This window comes from Rhamphochromis longiceps, linkage group LG18, assembly GCF_057381845.1.
Source record: "Rhamphochromis longiceps isolate RC_006_pf linkage group LG18, R_longiceps_female_GT1.1, whole genome shotgun sequence".
Taxonomy (NCBI): Eukaryota; Metazoa; Chordata; class Actinopteri; order Cichliformes; family Cichlidae; genus Rhamphochromis; species Rhamphochromis longiceps.
The window spans coordinates 13233106-13254635 of record NC_140574.1 but is presented as its reverse complement, the minus strand read 5'-3'; the positions used below and the strand labels follow the sequence as shown (position 1 = coordinate 13254635).

The window sequence follows — 21530 nt, the reverse complement described above, 5'->3', positions numbered from 1 at the left end:
GACGGGGGTTGGATGGGGCAGTAGGGAGGACAGTGGGCAGGTCAGCAGATGTAGGTGGCAGACTGTTGCAGAACTAACAGAGGGATTAAAGTCGTCAGATTAGATGGGCTTCACAGGGAACTTGAGAGACTGTGGGTAATGCACAAGTCCTGGGTGCAAATCTAATGGCAGCATTTGACTAGGGGGAGGGTGGTACGGCAGAAATAATATGTCCAAGTGCATGTGCACAGCTTACACATGTCCCTGCACTGGCAGGCTCATCAGTTCAATCAGCAAACCTCATATGAAGAGGTGGTTCTGTGGGATGAGCATCCATTATTCATGTCTCCAGATGCACACCGGCCCTGGATTAGCAGCGCTGGATTACTGTCGTTTACAGTATCATATTTTGTAATGGGATTTCTGCAGTGTGGAAGGCTAATTGGAGGTCTCTAAGTCGATTGCACTTATCTGCACAAGCTGCTGGTTCAGCCGAGAACAATGCGGGTATCTGGGGTGAGCGCACATGTGAGTGCGCCTCTATCCCTGTACAGGAGGACCAGCAGCATTTGCAAGGACAGAAAAGATGAGAAGAAATCGTCCAGCTGTTTGTTCTGGCCTTCGTACGGGGTTAGGATTTGGATTTAACGGTTCGGGATTGATTTGCATTACGGCGAGGTATTAGCGTTAAGGTAGGTTTAAGATTAATACTTAAGGCCAGGTCTGTGGAAAAGGTGAGGTAAGAGTTATACTTAGCTGTAGTTAAAAAGGTCGCTTACAAGCCGTTTACAAATATTTACATGCTGCTGAAATCACTGCTGCATCTTTGCAGTCATAAAGTATGTAATAACAGACACTAGGCAGAATTTACCTGCAATGTTCAGTAATCAACGTGAGATAGAGAACTGCTGCTCTCTAATGGTGATGTGAGGGAATTACAAAAACGCACCCAGCACTGAGGGGTTTGTAGTTGGCTCAGTTTCAGCTACTGTGAGAAATAATCTTGTGTGATTTTATTTTACCTGCCACGCGAAGTGTTATAGGATCAATGTGTCAAGTAAACTGTCTAGTTTATAGAAATCCTTCAATTGGCTCTCTTTCTTAACAGCATTCAGGTGGAGGTCAAAGGTCGTGAGTGTGTCATGACCCCACGGGAGCAGCTGAGGAAGATGACAGCGCTAGGGGAGCAGGGGTCTTTGGATGAGAAGCACTGGTACCGACTCGTCAATGGGATGTCTGCTGGAGGTGAGGAGGATGAACAGCGTAACAACAAAAACCAAGAAAATATTATTTAACTTTTCAGGTTTTATTTATAGACAGAGTTGATTCTGTATTTGGCAATTTGGGTTCTGTATTTGTATTTGGTGATCAAGCCTGTTTTCCCTCACCTTCCCTCACGCCGTGTTTGCACGTTGGTGGATTGCTCAGTAGCACCTGCAGGCTCCAGCTTTAACAGTCAGTGCATGCGCCAGGTGAAGCAGCTAAAACGGCCTCCCGGTGACCTGTGGTGCTTTTTCACTTCTTGCAGAGCTGAGGCAGAGGCAGGAGCTGATAATGAGGAACCAGATGGCTATGGCACCGCAGATCCTTGCCCAGGGGCAGCAGAGGTTACAGGGGGTCCCCGCACAGTTCGAACCTCGGTTCATGGAGAGGTCAGTAGCTGAATTCTGTCCTAAACTTACAACAATAGTTGTCTGAAAAAGGGCAACCACAAGAAAACGAGTAGAAGAAAATGCTGCAAGAGGTGTCCGTGTAAAAAATCTGCTGCTCTTTTCTGTTCTTTTGGACAATTAAAATGTTTATAAGGCTAAAATAGTCCTCGCAAACCAGCTGTTTTTATATGGAGTTCCAAAATTGGCAAAATGATTATGTATACATTAATTTATGTGCCTAATTTCTTCCCCTCCTTCAAGAGGCATTTTGAAAATCTCTCAGTTAAAACTAAATGTATGTGAAACAGAAATGCATAAAGAAATGTCAGAGAAAATAAAATAATAAATAATTAAGGGGAAATAAATATGAAAACAGTAATTCATAAATACAAATAAATTAATTTTAAAAATGAAACATAAATAGAGTAATACACACTTTGTTTTTGGCCACTTTGGTCCTCCACATTTTGATTCTACAAATATATGCTTTTTAAAGTGTTTTCCAGTTCATAATTTTTCTTCTTTGTTTATTCCTCTTATCAGGGAGTTAGTTCCACCTACCGAGATGGTCCCGTCTGAAGCCAGGCAGATGCACATGGGCCCTCACCTCGGTCCACCTCTGCCTCCTCATGCCAACGTCCTGCCAGGAAGAGGTTTCCCTGCACCAGGTGAGCACCACAGAAATATCGCCTGAGATAATTCCCAAACAGCCTGTCTCGTTTTAATGCGCGGTGATAGGCATTGACAGCCTGTCTGTTTCTTCCTGTTTCTCAGCTGGATATGGCTTCTTACCCTCAGAGCCCATGGAAACTGTTGCCCGGCGACAAGAGCTCATTCACAAGCAAAATATAGCCAGGTATTACGTGCCGAAAATCATCATCACCATCATCATCTCACAGAAATTATTCCACCGCACGCTTTGCGTCACTGTTTTTACTGAATGCGACTGAGACTTGATCCCCCCACCCATGCTGCAGCAAGGGTTTTATATCATGGCTCCATCACCACTGCTGCACAAATATGTCTAAAATATTTATATGCACTTCTTTTCAGAATGGAAATGAATGCCATCCTGCATCAGAAGGAGCTGGAGAACGCGCACCAGAAAGGCTTGATGGGAATTGAAAATCCCATGTCATACCCTTCCAACCCCATGATGTTTAGAGGTCGTCAGCGCATGCCAGACGGCCACGATGTCTTCGTCCACCGGCCCACCCTGGATGAACTGCACTCCAACAATATTCTTATGTCAGCCAACCCATATCCAGCAATAAGCACGCTGCACAGAGAGCGGGGGCGCAGAGCAGGTCGGAGGCCAACTGTTCACAAGAGTATGGAGAGCCATGTGTCCAACGTGAAGGGTCAGACTGAAGATAAAAGTGTAGAGCAGAGCCCAGGGGCCACATCGGGGGAGGAGAAGGAGCTTGAGCCAAAGGGGGACATGGGAGAGGAGTGTGCCACCAGTAAGACACATCATCAGGCCAAAGTAGACCCTGAACTGGCCACCGGAAGCAGGAAAAACTACAAAGATGGGGAGCCAGGCCTCCGGAAAGCCTGCGTGAACAGCCAAGATGGGAGTTCAGATGCAGCCAACAGTGGAACAAATGATAAAGACATATCTAGCCAATGTTCGACGTTCCAGGAGAAATTCATGTATCCTTCCACTGGAGGAACTCTAACAGGGATCCCTTACATGTTCCCGGTCCCTGGAAATGGTTTCCTTCCTCCTGGTGAGTTAAGAAATATTAAATAATAACACTTGTGCTTAAAACTGTGAAATGTTCTGCTGCCAGTTATTTAATATACTTGCATTTTTTGTCTTTAAAGGCCCACCAAATCTCTTTCTAAATGGTGAGGAGGTACCCGAAGACATCAGGAAGTGGACAGTGAATGATGTGTACAACTTTATTAACAGTATTCCCACGTGTTCAGAGTATGCCCAGGTTAGTAGCCTCACATTTTTGTAGTTGCCGCCTCTAAATTCATTCTGTTGTGACTTTCTAATGTTGGGTTATTTTTAATAGACTTTCAAGGACCACATGATTGACGGAGAGACGCTGCCCCTCCTATCAGAGGAGCATTTATTGGATACACTGGGACTGAAGCTGGGGCCAGCTCTTAAGATCCGCTCACAGGTACAAAAACACAGATTCTGACTGGAAATGCAATCCCGAGCCACCAAAGACAGGATTTGAAGGGATTATCTGATGTACGAGGATAAATCTTGAAGAAAGGTTTATTTACATGACCGCTTATTTATACAACTCCATGTGAGGAGGTTTTATAAATATCCTTGATGAGTGTTTTATGGGCTTTGTGTGGAAGCTTATTTCCACAAGTGACAAAAGACCATTTTTGCTTTGGGCTATTATCCTAAAATTCTGACTCAATAACTAGAAATTTCAAATTGTCTCAGAAGTTTGAGTCAGTAAGTCAAATTTTTAAGATAATAACCTGAAATTTTGAGTTTTGGCTAACATTTCGTTGTAGTTGTTGTTGTTGTTGTTGCAGAAACAAGCTTCCACAGATTTGAACTGAAGTTACCTCACTTTATTAAAGGGATAAAGTAAAGTTTGTTTAACCAAACATGTCCTTAGTGGAGTACAGCCCCTATTAAAAACCCCAGTTTTTTCTTTACTATGAGAGCTAAAATGTCTACTGTGAAAAAGTTTATTCACTAATTGTATTTCATTCATTCTTATACGCCAATGTCTCAGTTATAGCACAAATTATTTCAATTAACATCTACGTGCTCCTTCCCTCTTGCTCTTCTTCTTCTACAGGTGTCCAGACGTCTTGGTAGCATGTTGTACATGATGAATCTGCCACTCTCCACCGCCCCACTGCAGGCCACCCCTGAGAAGCCCGGGGAGCGCTCATCAGAGATCGGCTCTCCCATTAACTGCAACAGTGAGGAGATGGTGGCAAGTCCAAGAGATCCCGATGTCATAAAATCCGCTGACCACCTCCACGACGCAGAAAACAACTCGCCTCCATCTGCCAGCAGTGAGACTGCCTGACCAGTGGAATAATGTAAACCAAAGCAGGGTACAACAGCACGCTTTGGTGAGCTGCTGCTGCCGCTGTGGTGGATTTGTTTACACTGTGCTGAACTGGACTGAAGATCCACATTTCAGGTTCCTGTTGAACGTTTTATACATTTAACAGCAGCAGCTGCAGTGGAGTGAAAGTGATGTGGATTTTAAGATACAGTATCAGACGCTGATAAGGTCCTACATCACTTTTCTTCGCTAGTCTGATTATAGCTTCTTGAATTATGCTTGCAAGCTGCTAAACGCGCCTGTAGGCTGACGTGCAGAGCATAGTAATCATATTTTGGAAATATTTTATAAACAAAATAATGACATATTTAAATATTCTGGATTTTGATGCTTGATACATTTTTTTGCATTTCTTATACTGTAAATAAAGTGGGGGGTTTTCTACACAGGAATCTGCATCTTCTTGTCATCACATGGAATCAATAGGTTGGGCTCAATGAGAATATTGTGTGAAGTTTGCATACATTCGTCATGAGTATTAATTTAATATGTTACTTTGGGGCTTTTTCTTTGATCTCTTTTTTTCAGTTTTAATGACTTGTTTAAAAACAAGAACTGGCTCCTGTAACACCCCAGAGCTACTGAGTCAGGGGAGCACACGCAAACATGTCCTCGCGTGTCGAGGCAGCTTTTAGAACTGACGAAGCTTCTGGAATGAGAGGTTAAATGTTTTTAGGATCAAACAGGAAGGACAGTTGCCTTTAATTCAACCTCTTTAGTGTTTCATGAGTCATGACCTGGATGACTATACAATCATATAACTCCATCATCTATTGTCTGGTGGATGCAAATAGTTGCTGCAACAGTCAAGGCAATTATCTGCTCAATCATTTTCAAGCTGAAAAAAGTCATGTGTTGTTTTTTTGTGAATGGAAATGGGAAGGCTTTAGAGAAAAAGCTTTAGCTGGCAACAGTGTTTGTGTTCCACTCTGGGGCACTATACTTTTCCCAGTTTGCCGGGACTACATTCACATTATTCTGTTATCTTCTCCTTTTTTGGCAGCTCTCTTTAGAGACCCTCACACCAGCCCATCTACCTCCATCTCACCCTGGCCCTAGCAAACTCCTCTGTCACACCATTACTCTGCATGTCCTCCTTCACTACATCCATGAATTTACTCTGTCATCTTCCTCTTCTCTTGCTTCCTGGCAATTCCAACATTCGCCATCCAGTTTATCCACTGTCTCCTCTGCAAATGTCCAAACCGTTCAACCTGACTTTCCCTCTGATATGCTAAATTCTAATAAACTCGTCTCTTTCTGTCAGCGCCATCATCTCCAAACCATACATCATAGCAGGTCATACCATGTATTGTTTGTATCCAAATTCTTAATAAAAACACAATAGTTCTATGTAATAGAATTATCCTTATCGGTATTATATCTAATACTGTATTACAAATATATATTATTCAAATATTAAATGTATTAAATTAGATCTTGAATTTTATCAATGGGAAACGAACGTTAGGCTAGTCTCGCGATACTACGTTCTCCATGCGCGTGCGCAGCCTCGAGCACGGATGAGCTGAGTTGGAGGATCATGGCGGAGCGCAGGAGGCACAAGAAGCGGATCCAGGTAACATCAATTTAATTCATAAAAAAAACCCCGGTTCCTGTGGGTCGGGGGGCATGGGTGAAAGTGGGCGCCGGTTTATGACCCACTGCTGGATCTTTGTTGACGGCAGCGTCAGCGCGGGATGCTGCGAGCAGGCGCCAGATGAAGCCAGAGGATGGAAACGGTAGCTAGCGTTAGCAGGCTAGCGAAAACAAACGATAGGATTTGTATTTTAACGCGACCTTTCCAAGCTGGTTCTTGTGTGCGCTCCCAGTAGCCATCATGTCTTTGTCTAGACTTCACGATTAGGTCGTTGTAGTGTCTGCTTAGTGGTTCCTGGGGTCGGTTTTCATTTTATCTTGGATTGAACTGGCTGGCTGCAAACGTTGGCTGGCTAAGCTGCGTCAGCTTTAACCAAGCGTGTTTACATAACGTGTGGGAACTTAATTAATGAGTCTATGCAGCGCATCTCCACATAACTGACTGTGCAGCAGACTGCAAATTAGATCGGCTCCAGGAGCAACAGTTTAGAGACGTTACAGGTCACGTTTGCATCACTTGAAATACGCCTGAGGTCATTGTTGGTCTATTTTGCGTGTCCTAAACCAAAACTTCTCAGTTCAGATTTATTTATAAAACTCCTAAACATTAAAACGAGTCATATCACTGCGATATATATATAATAAAGTTAACACAGCAACCCCATTTGAGCCACACTTTGAGGCAGTGGGGAGGTAAAACAATCCTTTGAAACGGAAGAAAGGTCCTGCGCAGTGTGGACAGGCGGCGGGTCGGGAGAAGATTTGCATTGACAAACAGAAGATGATAATAAGCTCTTGGTAGGTTAGCGGGATCAGTAACAGTTACTCAGTAGGAAACAGGAGAATGGGCAGACGGGGGTGGGGACAAAATCACCTGAAAAGAACACAATGGGGCTCTTATCTAAACTGGATAGAGGTACATGAGATCCAGGTGTGCATAATCGCTATTTAGGGTTGTTTTTGATTTGGTACAATTGTATGGTCATATTAATAATTTTAAAAAAAGAAAAATGTTAACTAGCTTTGTCCAAGTTGAAATAAAGTTCATACAAAGAAAAGGTCCATTTCTTTAAGGTAAAAAAAGAAGAAAAGTTTAATTCTGTTGTCCTGCAGTTTACTTCACAAAGGAACTGGCAAGCAGGCTCACAACTATAAATGAGGAAAACAGTTTGTTTCTTTGGCTGGCTGTAGCATTTTTGTCCTGCAGCGTAAACCACATCGCCTCCTGCAAGTATTTCCACTGCTGCTGAATTTAAAGCGGCTTAGCATATATGGTTAAATATGTTAAAAGTGGAAGAGAGCATGTTAAAATGAGAGTGCATATGATAATCTGTTGGAATATGTTGCAATGTAAAGAGCTCTTACATAAGTTCTGAAAGACTTCCTCTATCAGTCCTTATGGCAGTGGAGCTGAATCAGTCTGTTAGAGAAGCTGCTGCTCCACTGACTGTCGGTGTAGAACTTGGACACAGCAAAAAGTAGTGCAGTGAACTAAGGTGAGCTGTTTTCCCTCAGTAATATAAATATTTGAGGGTCAGATCCCTCTGGGACTCATTTGCCAGGGAGAGAAGTAAGGAGCAGGCGACTGACTGATGGATTGGTGCAGCGTCTGCAGTAATGTGGATGCATTGGTCTGAAAGAGCTGCGTGAGAAATCAACGATGTAGATTTGCTGGTTCATTCTCCATTCACACCCCCACCCATGGCTTGAGTTCTGGGTAATGACTGAAAGAAGACATTGTAGATACAAACAACAAAAGAGTGTCCTCCAAAGACGAGCCCCTCCCAGATAAGCTTTGTCTTTCTAGAGGTTGTCACACTACTCCTCCATATCAATAGGATGCCCCCTGAGGTGGTTCGAGCAGGATGCCTCCGGCCACCTCCTGAGTGAGCTTTTTAGGGTATGTCCAGCCAGATTCGAGACCCCAGGGGAAGATCCAGGACACTGTAGAGCTTGAGTCTCTTGGCTGCCTTGCCCTGGAAGAGGTGTCTGCAGAGAAAGCGGTGTGGCTACCTGTGCTTAAACTGGAGTCCCCCTGGCCTGGATTAGAAAGTGGACTGCATTGGATTATAGTGAGATGTGTCTAATACTTAGATTATTTTCATCAGTGACCACGGGAATCAGTTTAGTCTTGAACAGGTCCATCCTACCTGATAACACTCCATGTGTTTCAGCCAACAGCTCTATTACAGCACATCCTGTTATCTCATTTACGAGCCTGCCAGCCTGCTTTTTATTTTACAGCTTTCAACAGTCAGAATGTCCTGAAGCCAAGACTATTATGTCCGTATACTGGAGTGCTGTTTCCTCCCTTATACTTGATTTAGACTTCTAACTTGCGTAGTAACCAGAAACCCCTTTAAATGTCTACACCGCAACCTTCCACACCATTCGAGTTGTTGTGGTATGCATCGGCCACACGTGTAGTTGCAATTCTCGGGAGGTGCACATCAGGCTACGTAGAAGGTTACAGTGTTGGGTTAAAATGAGTTTCCAGTTACAGAGTAACTTATGACATACATTACCTGGTGAAACATTATTCACACACATGTGGGTCAACAACCAGATGATGCCGTAGTTATCGCTTTTCTTTTTTTAATTATTCAAATGGCATCCCCATTAGGGCTGAACGATTATGGAAAATAATCTAATTGCGATTTTTTGCCCCAATATTGCGATTGCGATGCGATATGCGATTATTTTTTAAGGTATTTGTCTTCTGTATTATTAAACAAAGACAAGCAATACATCATATAGTATGGCAAATACTATATTACATTAATTTTAAACTGTTCTTTCCTGGAAGACAGACCTCTGTTATGATGACATGAGGTGATGCATGAATTGATGACTGACATTTTTATTTAACTTCTTCAATCACAACAGTATATTTGAACATACACAATAGTTTATTTTTAGCTTACAAACATCTGAGCATAAAGTGCTGACAAGGAACCCTGGTGTAAACATTAAAATGAAAGTCAGTACAATGTGCAGATTACAGAAATATACATAAACAAAATCAGTGGCTTTACCACACTCAGTTTTTCGACATCTGTGAACTACTAGACTGTCATTCAATTAAAAAATAATATTAAATAAATAAAACTAATAAATAAAAAATACACACATCTTACTGATCTCTGCAGTCAGTAACATTACACATAAAGTGCAAACATAATAGCAATTGTATAAACACACACACAAACACGCCTTTAAAGTTTAAAGGCGTGAAATTGGACGGTCTAGCCTTCTGATTAGCGTCACCGCTGTCTCGGTGGAGTTTAATAAACTCGGCCGTCTGCTTCTTGCTATCTAAAATATAACCAGACACTGGTGTAAATTCTCGACTGTCTCATACTTCTGTTTAATAAGTTTTCTGTTTGACGTTTAGTCAGCTGTGTGAAAACCAAGGAGGAACCCACCCGGGGGATTAATAAAGTTTTATTTTATCTAATCTAATAACTTTAATCTCAGCCAAACCGATTTACTCACGAACAAACAAAACACTGAAAAAAGCCCAACAATAACATTTTTAGGTTGTCTAAGTGACTTATATATTACGTTTAACCCGAGCAGCGAAACTCCGCGGTGATCTGAAAATGATGTGCCGGGCGGGAGTTGTGCCGTTCTCGGCCGCATCAGTAACCCTCGAGCTCCCGGCTAGCTGTCGAGCTGGTGGGTAGCAGACGCCTCTGAAAACGTCGAAGCACTTTTGCAAATATGGGATATCTTGATAAACCGAGCAGATATTTGATGTTTACACAACTACTTTCTCGCCTGAAAATATGTTAAAAGTTTATTTTGTGACCCAGAAAGATTAGTATGAGTAATTTTAAAACTTAGTAGCGGCCGCCATTGCTGGAAACTGGAGTTTGGCTGGGCCGCGCTATGAATTCTGGGATATGGTAGTAATTTGGACAGCCTTCGGCGCGTCGCTGTGACGTAATCGGTCTACAAATGCGGCCTCAGGAGGATGCAGCCCATGAATTTGGACATGTCCAGAGTATAATCGCAGCCTTTGCGGTTAGAAAATTGCACTTGATCATGTCGCGATATTATCGCAAATGCGATATATCGTTCAGCCCTAATACCCATTGTGTTTTAATGTTGTTAAATGTATAAATATACAGCTTAAAATGTAAAGTGCTTTTAACTACTGTGCAAAATGTTTAGGTAAAAAAATAGCATTTTAGTTCTTCTGCAAAAATCAAAAGTAAATATCTTATTTTAGATTTCTAGACGTTTGTTAGTATCCAAGTGAGTCTGTTAAAACAGCAGAGCAACAGGTGATTGTTGTCGGGAAACAACTGAGCTCCGTTCACATGTTCAGTATAATTTTGCACTCAATTTAAGTAGTCCTATTCACCCATTACAGTGTTAACCACAAATTATGGGATAGCTCAGACAGAACAGCACAGGAGAGAGGAGGGAGACGGGGAGAGCACAGACTCATCTTAGTGGACACAAAGGTGTGGGTTAGAAGCTGAACAGCTAAAAGCTTTTTACTATTTTTATTATTATTTTTAAAAACAGCAAACCGGAGCAGCGGGCTAATAAAGAACTTTAGGAAACTTAAGAGTCGTAGCTTTTGTCCTAAAAATAATTTAAACTCCCCAGTGCATACGTGCTCCTGTAAGCCATGCTGCAATTTTAAGGTCTCTCAGAGTGTATCAGCAGTCCCTTCCAGATTTTCTGCAGAAGCACAAAGGAACAGGCAGGGTGGATGACCAAGAACATAGTGGAGCCTGTAAAGGACACATTTGGCTGGCTTTCCTCGAAATCAGATGACAGTGCAATGAAGACAAATCTCTAGTCAAAGAGAAGTCTGGACAAATGTGGCCCTTAATGCAAAACCAGCAGCCACAAAAAGCTGAGGTGTGTGACTCACCTGTGTTTTTAAAAAAAACCAAAAAAAAAACAGGTAGCAGATGGTCTGCTTTGTTCTTGACTTTATGGTTTCACAGCTTTACAGCACAAAGAGCCTGTGTTTTATTCTTGGTGTGGCACACTAGCAGTTAGTGTTTACATACTGAGAGCGGTTCAGTTCACATGGTGAACAGAGAACGGCTGATACTCCAGTGATCAAGCCAGGTAGATCATATAGACGGTGACGCAGGGGCTTCCTGTGTAGCAGTCTCAGGTAACTGAGCTGTGTGTGATGGATACCTGCTTCTCCAAACAAAGGCTTGTTTGATGGCTTCTTTTCCTCTTCATGTTGTGAACCGGAGCAGACTCGACTGGGTGAAGCAGAGCTGAGTACCACTGGCGTGTTTTTCAGTGCTGAGCAGACAGTGCAGATGTTGTGATGAGTTGGAGGAGGGTCTGGATGCTCTGACAGATTTCTGCAGTTTATGAAAATCGCACTAAAAACAGACAGAAGCTCTAGAAGATGAGAGAGCTTCTGCCTTGCTTTTAGTTACCTGTCATGTATGATTACAAGGAATCTAGCTTTTAGTGCAGCTTGATCCCAGACACACTGCTGGTGTATGAGCTTGGGACAGAGAGCATAGCCACAGATGTTAGCACCAGAGGTTGTGTTTGACCTTCTCATCAATGGTTTGTCATTCTGGCAGACAGAGTTGGTTTAAGTCCTGATAAATACGACTTTGTCACATCTGATGAGTCTATCGATTGGTGGCAGTAGCCCAGTTAACCTTACTGTATGAAAAATGAACATTTCTATTTAAGTAGAATCCTACAGCCAACTTCAAATGATGACTTCTATAACAGTGAGGGACACTGACCTCCACCACCTCTAAAACTGAGCTGACCATACTTGATGGGAAATACAGATGGGAAATTAAATTTATGGATGTTGCTTTTAATAAAATTGTCACATTTTCTTGTTAGCTAGAAATCTAGATCACAGGATTTGTGATATACGAGTGCATTGCTTTTACTGGCTCGTAGTCGGTGAGTTGGGAGACTGAACAGATTCATTTGATGCCAGTGTATCTATTCTCAGCTGAATTTCACAAAATATGTGAAATTCATAATTACAATAAATTAGGATAAGGATGTTTTCCTCTTGGTCGCTTGTCTGCATTTCTGTGCCAATTCCTCATTTCACCAGATGGGAAGACTGCATGTGACACGTTTTTTTTCCTCTGCTCTTGCAGGAGGTGAGCGAGCCCACCAAGGAGGAGAAGGCGGTGGCCAAGTACCTTCGGTTTAACTGCCCCACCAAGTCGACAAACATGATGGGCCACCGAGTCGACTACTTCATTGGTTAGTTCTGGCCTGAAGTCTGTGGCCTCTGTCTGCAGAACACACAGATGGAGCAGAGTCTCCGTCACAATTAATACAAACCAGCGCCATGTTGGATGTTGCAGTATTTGTGTGTCACGTTGGTAAAGAGCTGTGAGATTTTCCACATGTTTCTGCTGCAGTTTCACTCACAGACCTGACTGTCCCACACAGTGTTTATGTTTGATTTGTTTTTGTAGCACAGGTGAACCTTTTTGTCAGTTTTGGGAAGTACTGTTGACTCAGTAGTTGTAGGTTGTGCAGGTTGTGACTGCTGAGGTCAGCTTTTCTTCCTATCTCATGACCTTACCAGTTCTTACCTTTGCTGTGGGCTACAGTAGCTCCAGGGCCCAAATGAACATGTTTGAAATAACAGTGTGGCCTATAGCTCATGTTGATTCCAAGATAAACAGCAGCCACTGTCATTACTAAATGTCATCTAATTTTCTACTAGGCCAAAATCTGCAGAGTCACATGGAAGGTTTGGACTCAGTGGCCACAACAGTGCACAACATTCAGTGCAGTTTAATATTGCACTTGTTTTTTGTGTTTGCCTCTATTTATTACTCTACCTATTTATTTCTGTGTGGTTTTACATTTCTCTATGCATTTCTGTTCACTTCAGTCCAATTTTATTTATAAAGCACCAAATCACAACAACAGTCGCCTCACAGTGCTTCATATTTTAAGGTAAAGCGAAAACCCCAACAATCGTTTTGCAAAACAAGGGGGAAAGTGGGCATGACTCAAACCAGATTAGCTCAGCTTTCACTTCTGTTGTTAGAGGAAGGACAAAAACAAAGATGTTTTGGGCAAATTAATGTATAGATGTATGACCTCACATCTGTTCTCATTAGGAGTCATGACTGCATGGATATCAGGTGAACAGGTAAAACTATAGTAAGACTGAACATTTGCCAGGTTCTGTATCCCCTTTTTAACATCTTCATGGTTTTTTTTTTCAAGCTGTTTGATTGATAGATAGATAGATAGTAGGGGTGCAACGATATTCGTATTGATATTGAACCATTTGATACAGTGCTTTCGGTTCGGTACGCATATGTATCGAACAATACAAACTTTTTAATTTATTTGATCAACTTTCCTTCTGACGATGCTGTCTGTGTTGAGCGCTCAGTGGATCTGCGCTCGACAGTGCAGCCTAGGCGGAGTAGTCGAACGCAGATTCACTGAGCGCAGGGCAAGCTAGCGAGACAGAAGTTAAGCTCTCCTTGCAACATGGCAAATTGAACCTCCCCCACCCTCATTCAGATCTGGCGTTTGGAACTATTTTGGTTTTCATGTGACGTATGACCCTGAAGGTAAGCGCGTCATGGACAAAAGTAAAACAGTATGTCGGATGTGCCACGCAATGCTCAATTACATGGGTGGGAACTAGTGTGTTAGCGCAGTTAGCTCGTTAACGTGTTGGCCGTCCAGCCCCACGCACGGGGCGATCCGCGGTAGCTGCTCTCGGGGGCTCTAAGTGTTAACGGAGATTTGCCGTGTTGTGGCGTTAATGTCATTTTAACGAGATCAACGCTGACAGCACTAGTGGGAACACAAGGAATATGACTGCACATTTACTCCGACATCATCCTAGTGCAAAGACAAGTGGAAGCAGACAAAAACAACAGTACGCATGCTACAAACTTTACCCGAGTCATTTAGACAGCCGTTAGCACATGATTCTCCTTATGGGGACCTGATATGTTTAATATGCTGCTGAGAATATAGCCCAGAAGAAGCGTATAGTATAGCTTTTATTTTGGAAAGAGCCATTTCTCTGTAATAAACTCTCTTTTCCAAAGATGAGTGATTTCTCGATCAGATAAATTTATTTTTTTTATTACTTTGTTGTTTCAGCAACATTAAATTCAAAAACTGTACTTTTGAGTTAAAATATATATTTATAATTTTAATAAATGACAAATTAAAAAGACATGAACATTTTTTTTGTATCGAAAAAATATCGAACCGTGACACCAAAGTATCAAACCGAATCGTGAATTTTGTGTATCGTTGCACCCCTAATAGATAGATAAAATGATGAACAGGAGCCAATATAATTACATCACTTATTTTTAACATAAAAATAGAAAAGGGATTTATCATCTGAATCTGCAGCTTCTTTCAAGTTACTGTTCCAAAGTGACCAAAAAAAGTCAGCAATTAGAAGTTTTTAGTGATGATTACGTTGGACTTCTTCTCGAGTGCCTCCTGCTGTGCCTCATATTGTGTTGATCAATAGCTTGGAAGCAGAAGTTAAGACTGTTTAAGGCTTAAGAGTGTGAAAAATAAAAATCTATGTACTATTTCATGTTAAAGGCCGTCCACATCACTGATGCATGTTGTTGTTGTTGATGTGCCTACTGCTCTGTCTCGTATTGTGTTTATTAATACGTTGAACAGTCCACAGAGTGTTTTGTCATTTCAGTACACCTTCAGTGCTGTGTGTCTGTTGCATCTCCTCATTTAGCCTCCAAGGCTGTGGACTGTCTGCTGGACTCCAAGTGGGCCAAAGCCAAGAAGGGAGAGGAGGCTCTGTTCACCACCAGGGAGTCAGCGGTGGATTACTGCAATAGGTAGCTGCCCCGTGGAACACATCCTACCACACAAGCTAGGTTTTTATCACATAACAGTATATTTTTGCTTCTAGCACTGGCAGTAGAGTTACTAACATGTGGGGTTGCAGCTAACCCTTACTATACATATAAACAAGATGGAAATAACCCCATACAGTAAAGAAGAGCTCAGTGAATACAAATACCAGTGCAAAGGACTAACAAGTTTAAGTAGTGTTTATTTCCTGTATTTGTTTCATCATTGATGATGATTTCTTTATTTTGTCTAATATGTTAGAAAGTTAAAAACACCTGCAAATACTTAAATCTGAGAAGCTGGAACCTGAATAAACTTTTTACAGAATTATTTGAATGATTAAAAAAATGCTGAATAACTGATAAAAAAAGATTATCCATATGCTTATATAAAACCTTTTTATTAACTTAACTATGTTCTAGCACAGCTATCAACTCTTGTAAACTCACCAGTCGTTTTACTTGTCGGTGAATCACACACATCGGTATTTACAGCCTTTCATTATCTGATGTCCTCTTTCTCTATTTGTAGGCTTCTAAAGAAACAGTTCTTCCACCGAGCTCTCAAGGTGATGAAGAAAAAAACAGAGAAGGACACCAAGAAAGAAAAGGAGAAGGAAAAGCCCAAGAGTGACAGCAGCAAAGAAGAGGAGAAAAAGGGGAAGAAGGAGAAAGAGAAGAAGAAAGAACCCGAGGCAGTTGAAACTAAGAAAGAGAAAAGTGTATGTGACCCTCTGAATACAAAATGAAATGTGCCTTATTCACTGGGATAATAACAGTTTACCTTCAGCTGCTTGTTCCCAGGTGGAACCAAAGTTGCATGTTTGTTTCGAGTTACCTTGACCCAGCTGATGGGATCATCCTAACCTGACAGTAAATGGGCAGATATGTTGACTCTGAGAGTTTAAAGTGCGCATAGAGACAGATCTATAGATGTCCTGGAAAGACGCCCAGTTCAAAGTCATATTTACATGGTGTCTGGTCTATGTTGGCAAAGAGAAAGCATGACTAAGCTGAATGTTAACAACATACCCTGACAATTTAAACTCCACAGTTTAAATTAACTTATAACGGTTCAAATAAAGTCTATTTTTTAAATGTACTTTTGATTTGATCGGACAGGATGACAGTCCTGGGACCCCCAAAAAGAAGAAAGAGGTGAAGAAGAAGTTTAAATTGGAGCCTCACGAAGATCAGCTGTTCCTGGATGGAAATGAGGTGAGTACGTAAATGGTAAATGGCCTGTATTTGTATAGAGCTTTACTTAGTCCGTAAGGACCCCAAAGCACTTTACACTACATTCAGTCATTCACACACACATTCACACACCGGTAATGGCAAGCTACATTGTAGCCACAGCTGCCCTGGGGCGCCCTGACAGAGGTGAGTGCGTTTGCAGGATTGTTAAATCTACACAGGAAGTGCTTGTGAAGTACTCAAAGCGTGCCTCTCTCCTGCAGGTGTACGTGTGGATTTATGATCCCGTCCACTTCAAGACGTTTGCGATGGGTCTGATTCTCGGTAAGTCAGCTGAGTTCTTCTCCTCGACTATCAAAAACAGAATGAAAGAGTTATCTGACACGAATTTTCCTGGTTTTTGTCTTTCAGTTATTGCGGTGATAGCGGCCACACTGTTTCCGTTGTGGCCAGCTGAAATGCGTGTTGGCGTGTATTATCTAAGTGTTGCAGCTGGCTGCTTTGTGGCCAGCATCCTGCTTCTAGCTGTCGGTAAGTGCAAACAGTAATAAAATCATTGGTCCGGGCAGGGATGTGATGAAATTTGTGCCAATACATGTTGTAGATGAGACGCATTTCCACAGCTGAAGACTGTGTTCTGTATTTATTTAGTGAAAACTGTGCCATATGTCAGAGGGAAATCTCCGCAGTTCCCACCCTTTTTCTCCACTTTTGCAATGTAAAAGATATTCTATGAAAAATTAAGGCAGCACATGAACAATTTTAAGTTGGATTTCTGCTGAGATAAGTAGAGGATGGTTCAGGGTCAGCTGATCCAGCAACTATAAGTTTTATCAAAAAGGAAGGTTTGAAGTTTAATCTTAAAAGTAGAAGGTTCTCCCAAATCTAGACTGGGAGCTGGTTCCACCGACGGAGGGGTCTGAAAGCTAAAGGCTCTGCCTCCCATTCTAATTTTAGAAACTGCAGCAGAGGATTGAAAGGGATTCACAAAATAACCCATGGGGACCAAAAGCGGACGGAACCTGATAATTCAATTCAATTCAATTCAATTTTATTTATATAGCGCCAAATCACAACATAAGTCGCCTCAAGGCGCTTCATAGATACAGAGAAAAACCCAACAATCATATGACCCCCTATGAGCAAGCACTTTGGCAACAGTGGGAAGGAAAAACTCCCTTTTAACAGGAAGAAACCTCTGGCAGAATCAGGCTCAGGGAGGGGCGGGGCCATCTGCTGCGACCGGTTGGGGTGAGAGAAGGAAGACAGGATAAAAGACATGCTGTGGAAGAGAGACAGAGGTTAATAACAGATATGATTCAATGCAGAGAGGTCTATTAACACATAGTGAGTGAGAAAGGAGACTGGAAAGGAAAAACTCAATGCATCATGGGAATCCCCCAGCAGCCTACGTCTATTGCAGCATAACTAAGGGAGGATTCAGGGTCACCTGGTCCAGCCCTTTTTTTAGCAAAAAGGAAAGTTTTAAGCCTAATCTTGAAAGTAGAGATAGTGTCTGTCTCCCGAATCCAAACTGGAAGCTGGTTCCACAGAAGAGGGGCCTGAAAACTGAAGGCTCTCCCTCCCATTCTACTTTTAAATACTCTAGGAACAACAAGTAGGCCTGCAGAGCGAGAGCGAAGTGCTCTAATAGGGTGATATGGTACTACAAGGTCATTAAGATAAGATGGGGCCTGATTATTTAAAACCTTGTATGTGAGGTATGTATTAAAGTATGTAATAAACTTTTCTTAGCTTCCAGGAGACTGATTGAGGCAACTACCAATGAGAGCGCAGAATACTGTAAATGGTCATATAGCCTGTTAGTAAATAGAATATAGGGTTGCCTAGGCAACCGTAGCCTGGTGTGTCTGCAAGCAACCAGCTGTCAGCTTTCAGTGTGGACACAGCTTAAGCCTGCAGTCTGAGAACAGTGTCTCATTAGGTTAATATGATACTGTGAGGTCTTTAAGATAAGATCAGGCCTGATCATTCAGGACTGTATGAGGAGAAGGACTTTAAATTGTGGTTTTAACAGGGAGCCAGTGATGAGAAGCTAATGTGGGAGAAATATGGTCTCTCTTTCTCCTCCACTTTTTGATGCCAGGTGTGTGTTAAGTTTATCTCACTGCTTGGTTCCTGTCTCCTCAGCTCGCTGCATTCTCTTCCTCATTATCTGGCTGGTGACTGGCGGGCGCCATCACTTCTGGTTCCTGCCCAACCTGACAGCAGACGTTGGTTTCATCGACTCGTTCAGGCCGCTCTACACCCATGAATACAAGGGACCTCGAGGCAGCGAGAAGAAGGGCACAGACAAGTCAGACGAGAAGGACGGCGGCACTTCCACCAAGGCTCAGAAGTCAGACAGCGACGAGAAGTCGGACAGTGAAAAGAAGGATGGCTACGAGGAAGAGGAGGAGGATGAAGAGGAGAGTAAAGAGGTAGGGCGGGAGGAGGGTAAGGAAGCGGAAGGGGAAGGAACGGAGGAACGCCAGTCAGACACAGACAGCGACCGCCGAGAGGATGAAGGCTCACAGCACAGCAACGGAAACGACTTTGAGATGATCACCAGGGAGGAGCTGGAGCAGCACACGGAGGAGGAGGAGGAAGAAGAGGAAGATGAAGAGACACAAGAAAGGAAAGAACGGTTTGTGAGTGAGACTAAACCTCAGACTGCTCAAACATAAACTTCTTCCAATCCCATCACTCTCTACTTCTCTCTGTCCTTCCCTCCCTCCCTGCTGTGATCCCAGGACCTGCTGGTCCGGCCTCTCTGAGGCTGCAGAGAGGTTCCATCTCTTGTTGTTGAGATCTTCCACTAAAGTACCGAGATAGACGCAACACTGAAAAGTTAACACCCACAACAATGGGGAAACAATGTTTAAAAAGAAGCCTTACGGTGGATCCGTTTCCTCCCACCCAAATGTTATTTATGTATAAATGAAACTGCCACCGGACACATTTGCCTGAGGAATCCATCAGACCAGACCTCCTCCACTTTTTTCTTTTTCTTTGTGTCAGTTCAAACCAATGTCTCTTATTTATATCCCATCAATGGATTCATTTGGATGTTTTGTATGTGAGGTCAGACCTAGAGTAGGTATGAGTTTAAAGAATGATGGTGTTAAACTGACCAGTAAATAAAACACGTTCTGTTTTTTGGCCACCTTTTTGTCATAGGAGCTCTGTATTGTCGGTATAATCCACGGTAGTTCTGGAGAAAGCCAGGAAGCCACTGTTCTCTCACATTTTGTGGTAATTTAGCAAGCCAGCTGTGCCAGGAGCGGCAAGTCTGATAGCTTTCTCAGGCAGCAAAATGACCAGCGGGTCAGCTTTGAAACCTGAACCTCACCAGATGGACCAAAACCTGTAGTTTACTCAAAAGAAAAAAATAAGCAAATCAACTATAATGTGGCTGGATGGAGCTTCTGGAGAGCAGAGCGTTCAGCTCTTTGAGGTACTTGCTATTTTCAGTTTTTTGTTTTTTTTTAATGGCTTATGATCATAGTGCAATCCTGTACACACTGTGTGAAGTACTTCTAGTTCATGTTTAATAATGTGGGACTCATCTTTAACAGTTAGTGTGAGCAACTGGGATGCAGGGCCTACTTCACTAAAAACAAAAATTGCAACATTTGCTGTACAACTAAAGCAAGGAGAGGTAGAGTCGGCTCATTCATTTGCAAACAGAACCAGATAATAATGTTACGCAAACTCTAGTGCCAAACACAGCTCACGACGACGCACGCTTTAAGAGGGAGAGCTGAGCGCAAGGCGTGTTCGGGTCAATTAGTTTTGTTACTGTCCTGTCAAACTCAACACAACTTTCACAGAGAAAAAGCACAGCACGGTTGTCGTTAGTGTGCAGCTAAACAAAGACTTGTTGGTCTCAATGAAACCGTTTAAAGGCATTTGCACTAGACTCCAACCATGTCGGTCCCCGTCTCGTCTCGCACAAGCCGCCACACAGCAGTTGGCGGGCGTCGCTTTGTGAATCCAGCTGGCGGCTGTGGTCCCACTAACCGTGGTCCAAGCTGTTCCTTCACATTATCTTCTGGCTAGAAATGTCTTAGATGCTGTTTTTAGTCATAGCGAGAAGTTTATTTCAGAATATAAAATAGAAATGTATCATTTATAAATGGATTCTATTGATATATCAGATATATGCATTTACTCAGTCTAAGAATCAAAGTTTGCCCCTGCTTTTCTGTAGGAGGTGTAACTTTAATCCCCAGAGTATCTATTTTTGTTTTTAATATGATCATAAAGTGTACTCATTATTTAAAGGTAACAACAGTGGGAGTCTATTAGATATCAGCATTTTTATCTGTCTTTTTTTTTTTAAATACATTTGCCACAAAACTGTTGAACTTGTGACACGGTGGGTTAGTTGTGTGGTGCCATGTGTCTCACAAACAGTGGTCAGTCATTAACTTGAGGTTTGCGTAACACTAACAGTGACCTGCCGGTTCCCCACACACTCTGATGAAGTAATATTTTAAAATAATCCACACAGCTTTCTCTACAACTCTTTTAGTTTCTCCTCTAGCCTTTGTAGTTTGTTGCTTTGTCTGCTGTACTTCCATTTAGCGCTCTAATGACCACGATGTCGTCTTGTTTATGTGGGGTTTTTTTCTTCCCCAGAAGGGGTAGTGTCTTTTTTTTTCCCCCTTCCTGAGTTGCCAGTGTGTCAGTGGCTGTTCTCTGAATATTGGCATAAATATTTCACAAAAGAGAGAGCAGGGGAAAAAAGATTCTCCCAGTTGTTCTTGACTGTTGCACAGTATCGGTCTGTTGTATATTGTAGTATTACTCTATGCTGCTGCTGCTTCTCATCACGCATTTCCGGGAGAAATAATGAAAGTGGAAAAAAAACTGTAAAACCTCCATGTTTTATCTGTGGTCAAAACAAAAAAAAAAAAAGTGTCTTTTGATCACCTAGTTGTCCACATTTGGATTGATATCATTCTCAAGACTGTCTCCTGCAATATTGGAGTATAATTTAATAAAATTGGATGTCTGGAAGTATATATGTATCTTATCATTGCAATAAAAATATAGAAAGCACAATGAGCACTGTGATTTTGTTTCTAATATTAGATCTGTGACCACCAAAAACAAATTAATTTTTTCCCCCACAAATATTTGCAATACATGTAGCAAAGGCACTGATTAATTTAAAATGTTTTAGT

The 21530-nt window shown here is 42.2% G+C and overlaps 2 protein-coding genes across 2 annotated transcripts; both read left to right on the top strand.

The window, feature by feature from the left end:
- The first annotated feature begins 1106 nt into the window (after positions 1-1106).
- Positions 1107-5064, top strand: samd7 (sterile alpha motif domain containing 7). Its single transcript, XM_085389644.1, has 8 exons — positions 1107-1224; positions 1508-1631; positions 2175-2299; positions 2406-2487; positions 2685-3361; positions 3459-3574; positions 3656-3766; positions 4415-5064. Exons 1-8 carry the CDS (start codon positions 1122-1124, stop codon positions 4649-4651), a joined length of 1575 nt encoding a protein of 524 aa, XP_085245770.1. The 5' UTR covers positions 1107-1121; the 3' UTR covers positions 4652-5064.
- Positions 5065-6202: 1138 nt separating this feature from the next.
- On the top strand, positions 6203-21408 carry sec62 (SEC62 homolog, preprotein translocation factor). The gene is made up of 8 exons (XM_085388594.1): positions 6203-6272; positions 12415-12523; positions 15021-15126; positions 15674-15863; positions 16264-16359; positions 16602-16662; positions 16750-16869; positions 18490-21408. The coding sequence occupies exons 1-8, from the start codon at positions 6237-6239 to the stop codon at positions 19023-19025; spliced, it is 1254 nt and encodes a 417-aa protein (XP_085244720.1). The 5' UTR covers positions 6203-6236; the 3' UTR covers positions 19026-21408.
- Positions 21409-21530: the final 122 nt, after the last annotated feature.

What these genes read in the sequence shown, in the direction of transcription:
- samd7 (XM_085389644.1), top strand. Translation starts at nt 1,122, where the DNA reads ATGACCCCACGGGAGCAGCTGAGGAAGATGACAGCGCTAGGGGAGCAG. An exon ending in AAGAGGTTTCCCTGCACCAG is followed by an intron (nt 2,300 to 2,405) that starts GTGAGCACCACA and finishes CCTGTTTCTCAG; the next exon opens with CTGGATATGGCTTCTTACCC. An exon ending in CACAAGCAAAATATAGCCAG is followed by an intron (nt 2,488 to 2,684) that starts GTATTACGTGCC and finishes ACTTCTTTTCAG; the next exon opens with AATGGAAATGAATGCCATCC.
- sec62 (XM_085388594.1), top strand. Translation starts at nt 6,237, where the DNA reads ATGGCGGAGCGCAGGAGGCACAAGAAGCGGATCCAG. An exon ending in GCGGTGGATTACTGCAATAG is followed by an intron (nt 15,127 to 15,673) that starts GTAGCTGCCCCG and finishes CTCTATTTGTAG; the next exon opens with GCTTCTAAAGAAACAGTTCT. An exon ending in AAACTAAGAAAGAGAAAAGT is followed by an intron (nt 15,864 to 16,263) that starts GTATGTGACCCT and finishes TTGATCGGACAG; the next exon opens with GATGACAGTCCTGGGACCCC.